This window comes from Numenius arquata, chromosome 11 (assembly GCF_964106895.1).
Source record: "Numenius arquata chromosome 11, bNumArq3.hap1.1, whole genome shotgun sequence".
NCBI classification, from domain to species: Eukaryota; Metazoa; Chordata; class Aves; order Charadriiformes; family Scolopacidae; genus Numenius; species Numenius arquata.
The window spans coordinates 27537532-27554158 of record NC_133586.1 but is presented as its reverse complement, the minus strand read 5'-3'; the positions used below and the strand labels follow the sequence as shown (position 1 = coordinate 27554158).

The window sequence follows — 16627 nt, the reverse complement described above, 5'->3', positions numbered from 1 at the left end:
TTAGGTTTTAGCCGGTGACAATGGTAGGGTGCTGCATGGTGTGCCCTGCCCCTTGCCTTTGTGCGACGTTGGCTCAGTGGTGATTCTTGCCTTTATTTTATTTGCATCTGCATTTGTAACTGTGGCTGTTTTTTTTTTTCTTTTTTTCCTTTTTCAAGTTAAGTTGCTGACTGGTGACTCATTAGAAGTAAATAGGCAAAAGGATATTGACTTTACACCTACTAATTTGGGGGTGCTAACAAGCAAATGTAAGAGCTGCATAGTCATGGGGTAAATTGTCCCACCTGGGAGGAACTGGAGGAGGTGAGAGAAAAAGCATTGCAAAGAAACTGCACTCTTGTGTCTAGCTACTAGTTCTTGCAACCATAATGAGTTTGGGTGAACATTTGACAGCCACCATTGCTGTAACCTGCTTTGAGCTTCGCCAGGATTTTCTAGTGCTGGAACTCTTAGACCTGCGTGGGCAGGAGAAGAAGCTAAGAAGGCGCTAAATATGTTCTCTCGGAAATGAGGTGCCCTTTCTGGTGGCTGGTGGAACAGACCCTTCTTCCTGCAGCATATGTGAGTGCAGGATGAGTCAGGATGCGCCTCCCTGCCGGTGCTGGCGTGCTGCGTGTGGAAGAGGACTTAGAGGCATATAGTAGCTTTAATATAACTAGTATAGGTACTGATAGCAGCAAACACATCAGCAGGGTGGGATGCTCATTAGGTAAACGTGAATCCATGTGGCTCCATGGGCTGTGGCTGCTGGGACGGCAGAGGCTCGTGGCCATGGGCATCTCGCCCCTGTCATACTTGGTTCTCAGTTTTGCTTGGGCGTATCTGTCCCTCTCCAGCCACATCTCGGTCATGGTGACCACGTACCCGTAGGAATGCTTAGACAAGGCCGTAGACAAGGATGTCGGGTTTCTTGGGGAGAGCAACTTGTTGCAGGGGAGCTGGGGCGCAGCTGAGGAGCGATGGTCTCTAGCCCTGATGGTCCTGCTCTGAGCAGAGGGTTGAGCTGGATGACCTCTGGAGAGCCTTTCCTGAATCATTTTGTGATTTGGAGGGTGTCTTTCAACACCGATTATCAGAACAGAACTGGCAGATAACATCATCAATGATCTGTTGCTTTGAAGGCAGTGGTTATCCTTTGGATGTGGGACCTGTAGGAAGTGTCTTTTTGTTGTTTGCCCCTCCCGTTTCTCCTTGTGATTTTTGTATTGAGATTTTTAAGAATTTATATTATTTAAAAAATTGGATGTAGGCAAAGTTTTACATTCTACCACTTTAATTCTTCTGCCCTTTCCCTCAGCTTCTGGTGACCCTCTTATGTCTGTAAAGATGATACCATCTACACAAGGGTATGTAAGCCCTTGGGGTATATAGTTATCTTAAAAGGTGTGTGCTGCGGAGAGGCGAGGCACACTTTGTACCCATGCAATAACCAGTTATCATCTCTGCTCCTTTCTGGCCATGAATCTGCTTTACTGCGTGCTTTGGAAGGAAGGAAGGAAGGAGTCCCCAGTCCTGCTGTATCTGATCACGGGCTCCCGTTCTGCGGCTGTGACTTCCAGCCTCACTCCTCCTCCTCCTCCTCGGTGCCTGACCTGGCTGCAGCCAATATCTGTCTCTCAGCAGGAGGAATCTGAGGAAACGCAGCAAACTTCAGCTCCTGGGGCTAAATTGTTGTGCTCTGTAACAGCAAACTGTGTTGAACTAATTGACAACCAGCTTTAAACGTACCCCCATCAAGCGAATACACTGATTTATTTTTTCCTCTCTTACCGAGTGTTAAGCGGCTTCCAGCTTGGTTTCCTCCCTGAGAAGTGGATAACTCATCTATTGTGTAGTAAAACTGATGGGCAGTTTTGACCTCTATACAATCCTTTCAGTATGTTGAGGGAGGAAGGAGTTTCTTATACTCGTATGAATGTTTGACCACTTAAAAAAAGCAAAACAAAAAAAGCCCAGCCCAAAACCACACACAACAACAAAAGATGATCCATTTTCTCTGGATGTCTTTGAAAGAAGCTTAGTTTAGAGACAGACTGGAGAGAAAGGCTATTGATTTTGTTTGACCTCCAAACAGACTGCGGTCAGTATATTTTCCCTGTTGGAAGCGGTTCAGGGCTCTGAATTTCCGTGTCAGCGTTTGTATTCTGAACTGCACTGGAGCTTTTGCTGCTGCTTCAATAAATAGCAAGCTGTAGGGAAAGGTAACGCTGGTATAGATGTATTTCCCTCAGGATCTGCCCTTCCTTTCTTTTTCTTTCCTAAGTAACTGGGTCGTGTTGCTGATTAAGCATGTGAAAGTCCTTTTCACTGAGTGTCACACAGGTTAGTGGCTTATGCTGGGACTACAAGCAACAGTTTTGTCATCCCTGCCTTGCTTTTCCCAGTGCTGAGCCGGGTCCTTTCCCAGCCTCTTGCCTGCACCAGCACCCATTGCTGTACCTGGTGAGGAGAGAGATGCCTTCCTGTACACTGTAATAAACCCTCTAAAAAATACCATCCCCTCTTCTACCCTGGTTATTCTCAACCTTTACATAGGAAAGCATTCCTGACTTGTGCTTAGTCACAGAATCACAGACTGGCAGGGGTCAGAAGGGACCTCTGGAGATCATCCAGTCCAACTCCCTGCCAAAGCAGGTTCACCCAGAGCAGGTTGCAGAGGAATGTGTCCAGGTGGGGTTTGAATATTTCCAGAGACAGAGACTCCACCACCTCTCTGGGCAGCCTCTTCCAGGGCTCTGCCACCCTCAAAGTGAAGAAGTTCCTCCTCATGTTTAGGTGGAACTTCTTATGTTCAAGTTTGTGCCCATTACCTCTTGTCCTGTCACTGGGCACCACTGAAAAAAGACTGGCCCCATCCTCCTGACACCCACCCTTTAAGTATTTATAGGCATTGAATAAATACTTAATTCTCCTGCAGCAGAACAGAATATTCTGTTCGGTGTCTCCTGTAATACTGGAAAGGCTCTGCTTGGTACAGCTCTGCATAGTTTTGTAGATATTCTTGTAAAATGGCTTATGACAACTGATGTGCCCTTCCTTTCTCCGGCAATCACCTGTCAAGGAGTGGCTCCAAGGGATGGAAATACCTGTGGGGTATGTTGATTGTCAGGTTTCTAAACGAACTTCTCAGAGCCTCTGTGAGATGAGCAGTGCCAGTCGGCATCTCTCCATGCCGAGGTGTCGACTGCGTTATCTCCTCCTAATTTAACAGCAGTGCTTCTCACGGTGTGTTTCTGGTTTGTGTGCTTTGCGACCGGTTCAGCACAGCGAGGTTGCTGCTGTTGGCACATCAAAGGGCGGCCCATAAACCCACCGCGGTGTAATCAGGCTGTAGGCAGAGGGTGCCTGATGCTGGATACCAGTCGCTGAGCTCCCCTCTTGGCTTGGGCAGCATCAGCTTCATTTCTAACCCAGATGGACAGACGTTCCTCTTGGTCCTAATGCTGACCCCCCCTTTAGAGGAAGGGTTGGTCTTCATTGCCACTGCCAGCCTCATGTCTGCTTGGAGCTGTGTTTTGGGCAATAATAGAGAGAGAGATAGCCTGCTGCATCCCTAAAAAATAAAGAATGGTGGAAGATACATTTGTGCAGCTTGTGCCAAGTCAAGCTGAGGTTGCAGTCTGTGATGCATCTGTAACTAGTGACTCCCCGGAGCAGGACTTTAAGGGTTCCCCAGAACCTTTTCTTGCCATCTTTAGCCCAAACTCCCCTCTTCCTACGTCTGAATATTCAATTACATGAACCCTTTGCAAATGGCTCAGCGAACACCTCCGAGAGTGGTGAGAAAGAGAGACCTGTAACTGTTAAACCTCTGCGCAAACATGAAGGCAAGGAGCTGACGGAGGGAGATAGCGGGGGCGATGGGTTTGCTCCCAGCAACCCCTCAGCCCCGGGTGGATCCCATGGGTGCTGCCTACCAGCTTCCACACTGGGTGCTCCTGACTGCCGTGGGTACCGGTGCTGCTAATTATCCCTCAGCTCCAGTTCCCAAGGCCTGCCTGGGACAATTTACTAATAGTTGTTATTAATACAGCAATAATATTAGTCAACCTGCTACTTGTCTTGGGAGTAAATAGTCCTGGGCTTGCAGTCTGAGCACAGACTGATCTGTTTAGGTATTACCCACCTCAAGTTTATCATCAAGCTTTGTTAATGAATAAGCAGAAAGTTTTGCCAGAGCCCTGAGGTGATGTGTCAGCAAAACATGTCATTGGAAATGTAGGAATCACTGGAAAAGCAGCAATGTTATATCTTACCCTATTGGAATGGCTTCCATAGGTGGTCTCCAGTACATTGTGATGGTGGATTGGGAATATGACAGTTTCTTGTTAAGGATCTAAATCAAAAACTAAGCATGCGTAGAAAAGCAAAGATGTCCTTACGTTTTAAGTGCCTGTAATCTGTTTCTAAGAGCTGGGTACCAAAATATCCCTTTGATTCTCAAAGGTAATTATACCTCTTAATTAGCTGGAAGAAAAAAAAACAAAAACCAACACAGCCTGAGACCTTGCTATATAAATTATAATTAACCCTTGGCACTGGAAGTTGAGATTTCCTGCCCCCGAGCACAAATGCAAAACGCATTAGCAGCACTTAACGTCAGGCACTCTCACCCACCGCAGCCGAGGGGTCAGCTCGCTACCCCATAAATACTGCTGCGCTCCCAGGTCCAGTAGGAAAATGTCCGGGAACCCGAGGGGAAGCACTAAATACACCATTTGAGGATGTTTGACCTGCTTTTTTTTTTTTTTTTTTTTCCAGTGCTGCAAATGCTCCAGCAGGAAGGACAACACAGGGTGGAAAAAACAAACAAACAAACAAACAAAACCCCAAAAACTAAACAAAACAACAATCAACAAACCCAAATCCCGGTGAGGAGATGGGAGCAAGGCGAGGGCCGCTTCCCGGCGAGGGGTTTTGTTCGCCGACATGGCTGGTTGCCTCGCTGTGAGAATGGCTCTGGGCGCTCCCGCCTCGCACACCTCCAGCGAGATCATTGTCTGGTGCCAGACACACTCGGCTGTGCCTCTTGTGTGCCGAGCCCCCGGCCACCCACTGCCCTCATTCACCAATATCCTGCTTTTTTTTTTTTTTGCCTCCTTTTCATTCCCGCCTGTCGGGGGATGAGCGTTAACTCTTCCCACCGGAGGTGGACCCGCGGTGACGCACTGGGTCGGGGCCGCCGGTGGCAGGAGGAGGGCAGCGTGGTGGCTGTCCTGGGGAGGCTGGAGGCTGCTTGCACCCGTGGCTCTTCCCTTCCTGCTCCCCTCATCCACAAAGGGTCTCTGCTTACTTTGTGACCTCGGTAGAGGGTCAGGCCTGGTGGGCACCTGGATTTGGGGGAAGCTTTCCCCACCAGGAGCTTTCTTAGTCCAAGTTAGCTGGTTTCTTTCCTCCCCTGCGGTCCTGGATGGAGAAATGACTCTCTTTTCCCATGGGTCCATCCCAGGGTGGCTGGGCCATAAAGTCCTTGCCAATTAGGTGTTGTTTGCCAGGGGTTTGCCCCACGGGTTTGTGGTGTGTCCTCAGGCTCCTTCGTGCTGGTGACTCTGGTGGTGAGATGTGTCACGGGCACTGGCAGCAGCAGTGGTTGGCTGAGCTCGGGTAGTAGCAGGATGCCTGGGGTCACTTGGCCACCTTGGCAGGTTTTTAAGGTGGCTTAATCCTCCTGTGGCAAAGGTGAGGGTCAGCCCTGCTTCTCAGGCCTGGTATGGAGATGTGGCCATCAGGACTGCCTGCAAATATTTCAAAGTCTGCCATGTATGAATAGTGGTGGGGAATTTCCTTCTCCTGTCTGCTCCGAAGATTGTAGAGGCAGATAAAGTAGGAGAGTAACAAGGTGTCCTGGTAGGGAGGAGAGATGTGGTCACTGTGGTGGGGTAGTGAGTGCTGGAAGGAGGGTTTGTCCTTTGGGTTTTGTCCTTTGTCTGTATGTCTGAAGACTGTTGAAGTGAATTATGTGCTGATTAAAGAGCTGGCTGAAGAGCCCTCCAAAGCAAACCTCTATCTGTGCGAGGACGGGTACAGGCTGGACACTGACAGTGGCAGTGTCACCTGCCAGTGTGGTATCCGCCACCTCGAGGGACCACGGGGCCATCCCCTCCAGGGTGGGGAGAGGGGGGAAGGATGCTCTAGCGCAGGGAGGAGGGAAAAGGGCCGAGAAAATTTTGGATGGAAACATGGGGTTGAGCCTGAGCTTTATAGCTGAGCTGGGTCTCTAGATAAGCTGGAACTGGCATAAATAACAAATAACATAACACAGATTTTACACTGTCAATGCTGATTCTTTAAACCCAGAATACCCCAAAATAAGCTATTAGAGATACCCCTCTTTTCTTTGCTGCTCTTGTTTATAACGCCACAGATGAGGACTGGCTTAGTTCTGTACTTGATTTATTTTTATATTAAGATTTAACATGGGATCTCCTTCTCTTAATCCAAACACTTCTGGTTTGAATGCAGAATTATATTTGAGATTTTTAAAGTACCTTTATTAAAACGTAAAACTAATTTTACAGTTCTGACAGGTCTTATTTAAATACTCAGTGCCAGATGCCTTTTGTCCCAAATGACTTCAGGGAAAAAAAAAAACCAACAAACTTTTAAAACTTCTCATGCAATTAAAATGCAGTAAAAGGCAAGTAGTCTTACCTATGCTGTGGACGGGGGGGTAATAGTTTAAGCAAAGCCCCGTGATGAATGTGTTTCCAAAAATAAATATATGAAGCCAAAGGTGCTGAAGGCAGAGTTAATGTGATACCTGATTACTTTTTTTTGTTGTTATTTCTGTTGCCACTGCTCTGAGAATAATTGAAAGAATTGTGCTATGTGTGTAGGCAGACACCTTTTCAAAGGGACTGATGCAGGGACCCTGCTCCAAGGTGCTTCACTCGAGGGACTCGCTTTGGCTGCAGGTGGTTCCAGAGGATGTGTCCCCCCAGGTGCTATAGAAGATCAGTTCTTGTCCAACTCTTTCAACCCTTACCCCAAAATAATCACACTCTCATATTTTTATCTAAGAGCGACAATTTTCTATACTTAATTTAATGATATGCTATCTTTTATTTGGCAAAAGTGAGCTTCAGCAGCACAAGCATTAAAAGGGCAGGTATCTTTGAAATTGTGTTTGTGTTCATCTATAAGAGCAAACCCTGTTTAAAATCTTAAAACCTAGAGGAATTTTCCCCAGGTGCCAGAACGTTTTTTTTCTGGTAGGTTTCGCTGCTGCCTCTGCTCCTCTGGGTTCCAGAGCCACAAGAATCCCATTGAAAATACCGGAGCATCCTGCAACTTTATTTTCAGCATATTTTTTACTTGCTGGAAGAAGGCAAAGTTACAATGAACCCCTTTGAGAAAATGCGTGAGCATGCTTATATTCCTATCCATAAATTTAATTGTCATAATTTCAGCTTTTACTGGCACAGAGTAAGAGACCTGTTTGGTAGAACTTAACGTCAAGATAATCTTAATTCAACTAATAGTGCAAATGCTTTCTGCATTTCTGCTGGTTAGCCCCATTTTGGAGTACTCGCAAATAAAACAGTGGATGGAGTAACTTTTGGAGTATGTGAAACCATCGTGGTGTTTGCGTACAGGGGAGAATTTATGTGTTTGGGACTCCTCGGTAAGAGGATATGGTGGTGCTAACATCACACCTACTTCATGGCTGAGGACGAGCAGCCAACCACCAGGTCACCCACGAGAGATGGGCAAGTGCTTCAGAGTAAGCGTGGTCTCTCCTACGCTACTGGCCACAGATAAAGCAGCTTCGGAGAAGCGAGGGCACATGGGGTTCCCATAGTTGTCATTCTCTGCTTATTCTTATTTTTGTGTACATCAGTATTTTGGGGATCAGTATATGGGGAGGGACTCTTTATCAGTGAGTGCAGTGATAGGATGAAGGGGAACAGTTTTAAACTGAAAGAAGGGAGATTGAGATGAGACCTCAGGAAGAAATTCTTTGCTGTGAGGGTGGCGAGACCCTGGCCCATGTTGCCCAGAGAAACTGTGGCTTCCCCATCCCTGGAGGGGTTCAAGGCCAGGTTGGACGGGGCTTGGAGCAACCTGGTGTGGTGGGAGGTGTCCCTGCCCAGGGCAGGGGCTGGGCCTGGATGGTCTTTAAGGTCCTTTCCAACCCAAACCATTCTATGATTCTATGATTTTCTCTGGGTTCAGCTGAGACTGGGAACAAGAGAGTCAAAATAACTTCAGCAGGGTTTGTTCTTGTGGTAATTCTAACCCTCTGTGGGATGGGGAACGTTCACGTTGTTTCCAGACCCAGGAGACTCCAGTGCTTTGGATGCGTTTCAGCGAGGTGCTCCAGGCCAGGTTCTGAGGTCCTTGTCTGTTGGGCTTGACTACGTCGGTAGGAATTTATTCAAATGAGAATGATCAAAGGCATCAGGGTTTGGCCCTTTATTTTTCATTTTAGGTGCTTTTTCAAGCATAACAGAGCTTCTGAACTTTTTTTTTTTTGAGGCTCATCCCTCACTAATTCCAGACTTGGAGCCTGGCAGCTTGTCAAGCAGTTTTCCTGCCTCTGTAGAAATACTGTCCACTTGAGCTGTGTTTGGAGGCAGCAAGACACCCTGGTGAGATAGAGGAATTTCTGTGCTAACATTTTTAACGTTTCTCTTTCCAGCCCTACTTCTTAGTCACTGCCAGGGTGCAGGTGGCAGAGTTCAGTGCAGAATTTGTTCGCTGCCGCTCCCCGCCCAGGCGCTTTTAGAGCACACAACCTATCGCCTCCAGTTTTACTGAATCTTGTCTAAATAAGCTTATTCACTGTCATTGAAGCTACTGCCAAAATATTTTTAGTGTCTCTTATGGTGAATTATGTATAAAACATCTGCAAGAGGCCAACTCTGATTCCCCACTGCTTAATCCTGTTTTCTTAGATCTACAAATGGGTGCAAATGGCTCAGTGTCAGAATGACAGTATTTTACATTCATTTTTCAGGTGGGTAATCGATGACCAGACTCTGGGTACTTCAGGCTTGGTCCAGGAATATGCTACTTAAATTTTTCATGTTGTCCTCAGATATTTTTTTGTATTTTTTTGTTTTTCACAGAATCGCAGATTCAGGGATTTATTAATTTTTTATTTGTTGGGCAAAATCTCTAAGACCTACTTTGGTCTTTATTCTGGTCTTACGTCAGCTAAACTGTCAAACAATTTTCGTATGCAGGGACTGATAAAACACCTCAAATTAGCGAATTTTCATTTAATCTTCAAGATGTGGTGAATGTGGAGGTAGTTAATAGGGACTGTCTGGAAGCTTTGTCTCCTTTAGGAGCCTGGGCAGTCCTGATAAGACCACTTCTTTGTTTCAGCATCTTCATTTTTTTCCTTGATTCTGCTGTTCTGGCCTAAGCAACATATCTCCTACAAGGTGGGGAGGCAGGACCCCCCTGGGATCATCCCTGAGATGCTCGGGGAACACTCAGCATCAGCATCATTCCCAGGGCATGTTCTTTCAGCCGCTGCTGAACTGGTAGTGGGGTTGTTTGGGTGGGTGTCCCTACAGGCGAGACCACTGTGATGGTGTGACAGGCTGGAATAGCGGAGGTGTCATGAGCGTGCACGTGATGTTTTACTTCCTGGGTATCTCGGTCTGTGCACCCCGTCGGGTTAACTGCTGGGGCGGTGTGTCCTGTCTGCACATCTGTCCTGGGCCGGGTACAGCCTGGCGTGGCTGGCACCAGCGCAGATGTTTCTGCACATCTTGGCCTCGTGTCACATAGATATGGCCAGTAGGCACGGAGCAGGGGGTAGCTCAGCGTCCTGGAAATGGGACAGGACACCTTCTGGGTGTCCGATGGTTGTTTGCAGATGAGAGTGCCTGAAAGCATCCCCCGGAGCCTGGAGGTCTTACCAGCTAATGCAGAGGTGAAACCCCGAGGAAGGTGTCCCTGAGCGTGCCAGGAAGGAAAACTTTAGCCCTTGTTTCTGTTAAAAGTGCTGTGATCCTGCACTTTTCTCTGTCACATCAGGCCCTTGGGGGTGGTTGCAGGTAGGCAGGGCAAGGAGACAGCCCTGGGGAGGGGGGAAGCTCACAACTCCGTGTCCAAAGCTGTTCTCCCAGCATGTCCAACCATGCCACCAGAGGCAGAGGGAGGACCCTGAAGCCATGTAGGGGTCTTTATCAGCACTCCAGGGACTTCCGATGTGTGTGAAGTCCTTTGTGTGGAAGTATTTGCAGGATCAGGTTGCTGCACTGTAAGTGCCTTTGAGGCCTTTGCTGCATTATAGATTTTCTTCTGATGTCTCCCATGCAAATATTTAACCTGCCTGGTTCCTGAGAGCTACTGAGGCTGTTACACGGGTGGCAGGTTGTCCTTTGTTCACGCAGAGCCCTTGCTCCTGCTCCCTTCCCACCCCAAAATCAGGCATGGAGAAGTGTGGCCTGGCACACAATATACACCTGTATATTGATGTGTTTATGCTCTGAAGGGCTTGTGTGCTCCAAATCATGTCTTTTTGACGTCAGCTGACCAAATAAAATATATGACGTTTAACTGAGATTTAAAAGAGATGCCATTTAGAGAGATGGTGTTTTTAAAAGCTCGCTCCCCGTGCAGTCCCCCTGCTCTGACACTGCATTGTCCCTTTGCTTGTGCAAAGCCATGGCTTAAAAAAGAAAATACCTGGAGCTTGGATCTTGGAGCTGCTCTTCCTCCACCTCCCCATGACCATCCCTTTTAACAATTTGACATACCTGTCCTATGCTCGCTCAAGACGGGCTGGATGAGCTAACTGCAGTGGTATGTGGGTCAGAGCTCTGCCCTCCTGAGCACCAGCCTTATTGATTTCAGTAGTTACTCCTGGTTTGCACCTGAATAATTAAGAAGGGAATTGGGTTGTGTGGGTTATAGCTGTTTAAAATGGTACAGTTTGGAGGAATATACAAGCGTGTAAACAAAACTTGAGGATGCAGCCTGGGTTCCCTCACTCGTTCTCAGCCTACGGGCTTTATTAGACCCTCCAGACTTTACCTAATTTTGGCATTATTCCCTTGTCATTACGTCATGGATGTGAAGTGGAGACAGGGTCATTCTCTCCTAGGTTGCAGCCATGTAAAGGATTCACATGGTGTTGGAAGGGGGCAGGCTGTGTTTGAGCAGGTTTCAGCTGTTTTAAGCACCCTTGGCCATGCCGGGGGTCCCACTGGAAGGTTCAGTCTTACCAGAGAGTAAATTTTACCCTCCCGTCAGATGCGATATACCCTGTGAACTTTGGAAATGGGCTTTGTCTGTGTTCATAGCATCCAAATTACTGAAGTGGAAAGCCGCCCTCCATCACAAATGCTGTGGTCCCAGCTGTGGTGTGTCTCTACGTCTTTCTTCTTCATCAACTAAAATAGTTTCAAGTGCTGAGAGTGGTTTCCCCAACTTCGTAATTGCATCAGAAAAAAAGTACAATAAAAGCAACAAAGCCTCGGTCCCCTCTGAGAGCCTTTTGCCCAGGAAATCTGTTTTAGCCGGCCTGCTTCAAGGTGCTAGTGGGCAGCGCAAGCGGCTGTAGTTTCTTTTTCTCTGTGGCTCCTTCTGCAGGATCTATACCCTAAAAAAAAAATATATGTAAAAAATTAATGGTGGGTAAACTCAACGTATCCAGTCCTCCTTCACCTTCATTGTGTTCTCCCCTTTATCTCTTCGTTTATCTGGAACTGGCTGGCGCTTAGGCTTTTGTGATAGGTGTATGTAAACCTCACACCTCTTAGGTGCCCTCTTTCTCCTTTCTTTCCCCGTGCTTTCCTGGCTCCTGGCCTCCCACTCCCAGGAAATATTTGAAAGATAATTTGGCATATTTTCTGCCACCTTCACATGTCTCCCTGACTTCATGTTTTCTTAGCTGGAAGATAGCTTTTCAACGTATATATGTAATCCTTTTCACCTAGACATGTGAGGAATTCCAATCTCTTCCAGTGGGAGTTTTCAGGAAGGTTTAGGTTAAATGGGCCAATAAGGCAAAAGCATGTAGCAGAAGATCTCACCCTCTAAAGACATCTTTTCTCTAGCTCTTTTTTTCTTTTTTTTTTTTTCCCCCTGGAAAATATATCAGAATATCTAGCTGTCAAAGAATTTAAACAATAATACCTGATCTGAAGGCTGGAGTGCAGGGCTTTTGAAAATAAAGATGGTAATCTCTCTACGGTGTAACCAGGAACTAATGGGGCTGGAAGTCAGGTGTCCTGAGCAGCAGACTGCCGTGGGGACACTGCTCCAGCTCAGTGGGACATATTTTACTTGAGCTCTCAGTGGAAATTCCCTTGGATTTTCCCTGGTGCTTCCGTTGTGGCTGTACCATCTTTATCATAGAGACAAATGAGATGGGAAGCCAAGCTCAGCTTGGTGTGACTGAGCTCTTCTCCTGCCGCGTGGGAGTGGGGTGGGAGACCTCAGCAGCCCCTTCTGCTGGGCCAGATTAGGACTTACTCGAGCTGATTTTAGCTGACAAGGTGTGTTGTCCAATGTTCCTGTCTTGGCTCCTGAGAGAATTTAGGGGGATGCCTGTTGTAAAAAGGAGAATCAGCTGTAAGGAACCAGGTGGGAGCCAACCGGGTTATGAACCCAACCCTAAAACCGCACTGATCTCTCTTGTCGGAAAAGAGGTCAAGGATCCCTAGAAATAAGAACATGTTTCCAGCATCTTAAGACTCAGATTTTTCAGAAGTGGGTACTTACAGGTGGCCTTAGCCTGTACTTGGGCAGCCAGGATCACAGCAGGGAGCAGACAGAATCTGCTGAACCTCCTTCCCTCTGCTCCCCACGCCTAGACGTTGGGTGCAGGATGATCTCTGGGGCTTGCGAGCCTCCTTGGGGCACTGGGGTAGGGATGCCAGTGTATTTACTGGTGTGGGTGTCGCACGAGGTGCTGCCCATCTGCTGCTGCTCGGTCTGTGCTGTGGCACTAGCCCGGGAGGGATCTCAGCGCTGGTATAACCTTTGCAGCCCGCAGGAAAGGTGACTTCCATTTAGTTCTAAATAATGACATTATTTTATTAGATCTTTAAACTTTATTTAAATTCTTTATTTAAAAAGGGGGAGGAAGGTATCATATTTTAATTAGTAGCGGTGTCAAAGGAGACCTAGATTAATTATTTGAAATCACTCCATCCAGATGGTTTTAATTTTCACAGCAGGGAACCGGCATCTTTTTAAGGTGATATTTTTCAAATTAAAATCAGCTTGGATATTACTCATACTGGCTGCGGAGCGAGGGGGTGGGGAGCGTGAGCCAGCGTGCCCCGTGTCTGTCCATCTGAGCGCGGGCTGCCGGGAGGACCTGTGCCAGAGGGGTGCGGGTCGCCCGCAGATGGAGGCTCTCATGTTGGAGCGCTTTGTTGACTTTGCTCCTACTTCGGCTGGCCAAAACCCCTGTCAGATACTCGGGGTTATTCTTAGCACCTTTCGTCGCAGCACTGAGGCTGGAACGGCCGGGAATGCCTTGCAGCTTAGACGGGAACTTGCCGTGTCCTGTTCTTGCAGGCTGTGGAGCCCTCGCTTGACCTCTTTGGTGGGTGGCCCCGGGTCTGTTTGCGTCCCTGGGTGGGTTTGACACTGTAGATCTGTGGGCAACTCCTCTGCGCTCTGGGTGTTGGCTGTGGTTCTTGGGCCAACCTTTGGGGCTGGCTTCATAACCTTCCCTCGTGCACAGGCTGCTGCTCTCCCCATCTGAGGCTGACCATCAGTCCTCTCTAATGCCCTTGTTCATTTGAGGGGAAGACCTTTCACAGTCACCTCTTTAAAGATAGCCCTACCTCTGGCTGTTCCCCGGTTCGTTGCATCTGAGCAGCCTCCCTGAACTTGTTGAAGGCATGGGCATACACCAAGTTACGCGCTGTGTTGCTCGTCTTCCCCTTGAAGACCCATCTTTGACCCTGCGCCATCCCCCCTCATCCTGGCTCATCTTTATATCCTTACTATGATGGGACATTTCTGGCTGGTGTGTGGGTAGTCGCTGCTTCGATACCACCCTGGGAGGTGTGGAGGGAAAGCCCACGGCACCCGGGGCTCTCTACCTGCTCTCCACCACAGGTACCCCAAAAACATGGTGCATTTTTGAAAGACCTCAATAAATATCCATATTTACTCGTGATTGCAAGTAATATTCTCCTATAATACAGGCGTTATCCCACTTATTGTCAGAAAGAAGTTGTTCTTTAAGTACCCCCTGTGATAACAGGTTTAACAAATATACCTAAATAAATATAAACAGCCAGTAACTGGAAAACCCTGAACTTGCATATGTGACTGAGCTGCAAAGGGAAAACTCCGTTTAGGGCCCTTGTGAGTTAAAGGTTTGTGATATTTGCACTGCTGCAGAAGCCAAAAGCTGACTTTACAAGTGGGAAAAATATTAATGTGTTTAAATGAAACAAACTCCTATTTCTATCCCCATGGTAAATCCTTACAGCGAACATATTTGCTCTTAGAGGGTTTTAAAGTTTGAAATATGAATGCCAAAAAGAATGTGACTTTCTGCAGCACAGATCAAACATTCTCCAGAGTTTGGCAAAAGCCGTGTTTCTACGGTGAGGCTCGGCTCTTACAAGTGTGAGTATTTCCAGAGCAGGACCGTGGATTTGCACTTGCTGACACTTACACATTCTTGCATTGTGTTTCGACCATGTCTCCTTTCTCCCCCCTCCCTATCGGAGATGGATCTGAACCAAAATGTCCAGTCTGCCCGTTCCTGCCTCCCCAGGGAAATTCCTGGAATCCGAACCTTGAGCATGACTGGAATTTGTGTTTAGATCAGAGGCAAAATAAAGCGCTGAATTTGGACGTGGCTAGGTTTTCAAGATGATGATGGCACCCTACACGTCTGGGTGGCAGCTCGGCCACTTCTGCAAATACATTTGTGTCGGGGCAGGTGGTTTATGAAGATGCAGCAGAAATCTGTCCTCTACCGTGGCTCCTGGAAACCAGCTCTGGCCTCAATAAATGTGCGAGGCACTATGAGATTGGTCATATTTCTCCCAGCTGGAGCAGGAAACATGGACCTGGACTGCCAGAAGGTGATTGGTGACCTCCTGGGAACATAGCTAGATGCACAGAGGACATCTGCAGGGTGCGTGTTCATCAGAGAGAATGAGCAGGGCCAAATTTCTCCCCTGCTAGCTGTTGCGGTGATCTTCAGGAGATCACTGAGATGTTTTGCACCATGAGTGTGTGGCTGGACCAGTTCTGTGAAGTGTCTGAGGGCTGCCGGCTGTAGGGAAAGGTTTTCATTCTTGTTGTGCTTATCTTTTATTTTCATGAGAAGAAAAATCCATGCTCCAACCCTTTGAGAACCCTCCTGCAGCACAAAGAAGAGCATCTGGCTTTGTACTGGTGATGGGTTGGTGTGGACTGATGGAGCACACACACTTATATGCATATTTTATGCTAAACTGGCATGAAATCTGGAGCATCTGCATAGGAGTTGGTGGGGACGTGTCAGATCTCCACCTGTGACCAAGCCTGGAGGTTGGTTCCTTGGGTTGTTCCCGGTGTGGTGTGGGTCAGGTAGAGGTAATGGGACAAGGCGTTGATGAGCTTTGCACGCTCTGACTTAATGGGACCACACTGGTAAAGGCTTGTTTTTTTTTTTCTTCTTCCTTTACAAGCCCAGCTTCTAGTGGAAACAGACACTTTTGGCAGTCAAGTCCGGATCAAAGGGAAGGAGACAGACTTCTACCTTTGCATGAACAGGAAAGGCAAGCTAGTGGGGAAGGTAAGTGTTTCCTATTAATTCATTTGTAACATGAGTGTTACCTTCGGCAGCCTCCTCGAGGCCCTAACGATGTGTTCGGGCTCCGCCTGTCAGCCTCAAATGAGAAGCAGGAGGGAGGGGATGTGGGGCTTCCCGAGCCCTCCCCCGCACCCATAAAATCGAGCCCTGCAGCCAGCCCTGAGCTCCTCTGGTGATGCTTCGGGTGGGTGATGGGTTTGCGTTGACATAAGATGTCATCCCAGCGTCCCAGCCACCTCCACAGTAACTTCGTGACCTGGTCTTCCTTTGGGGTGAAATTCCAAAGGAAAGGGCAAGCGGAGCGCTGTGCTGGGGAGGTTGGTGGAGCATGAGGCTCCTCTGGGTGGCGAGCCCAGGGGGTGGTGTGGCAGAGCTAATGCTGGAATCCGAACGTTGTGCTGGGGCTGGGCCTCACGCTTCTAGCATTACAGGAATATTCTATTACTTTGGATCCCCACACAATGGAAGCATGTAACAAATTACAGCGTGTTCACCCATCTAGCTTAACTTCTTTGCTGAAGTCATATTTTTTTATGTATTAACTTGTTTTCATAACTTAGGCAGTTCTTCTGTATTGTTGGCGAACCTAGAAGCTTGCTAACCAGGCAGGAGCTTGCTGAAAGCTAAGATATAAATATAAAATAAAGCCAAAAAATAAAAATAAAATCAAATATCCCAGCCCTCGAAGGCCGCCTCCTTCACTGCCCGCACTTTGCACCACCAGGAATTAAAATCTGGCATCTTTGTGGCTGTGAAAAAGGGAAGCCGCCTTTTGTTTTGAGTCAACACAGCGAAAGCCACTCTCCCAAGCAGAAACCAGAAACCAAATTGCTCTGATGAGCAATTATTTACTTTTGTGGTCCCGAGAGTGACACTTGCGGGACAAGT

The 16627-nt window shown here is 47.7% G+C and overlaps 1 protein-coding gene across 1 annotated transcript in view; it reads left to right on the top strand.

Annotated features, from left to right (window-relative positions):
* FGF18 (fibroblast growth factor 18) overlaps nt 1-16627 on the top strand; it is a 75694-nt gene that overhangs the window by 39268 nt on the left and 19799 nt on the right. The window contains exon 4 of the mRNA XM_074156026.1: nt 15615-15721. Within this exon, the coding sequence (XP_074012127.1) occupies nt 15615-15721 (107 nt within the window). The remainder of the gene's footprint in view (nt 1-15614; nt 15722-16627) is intronic.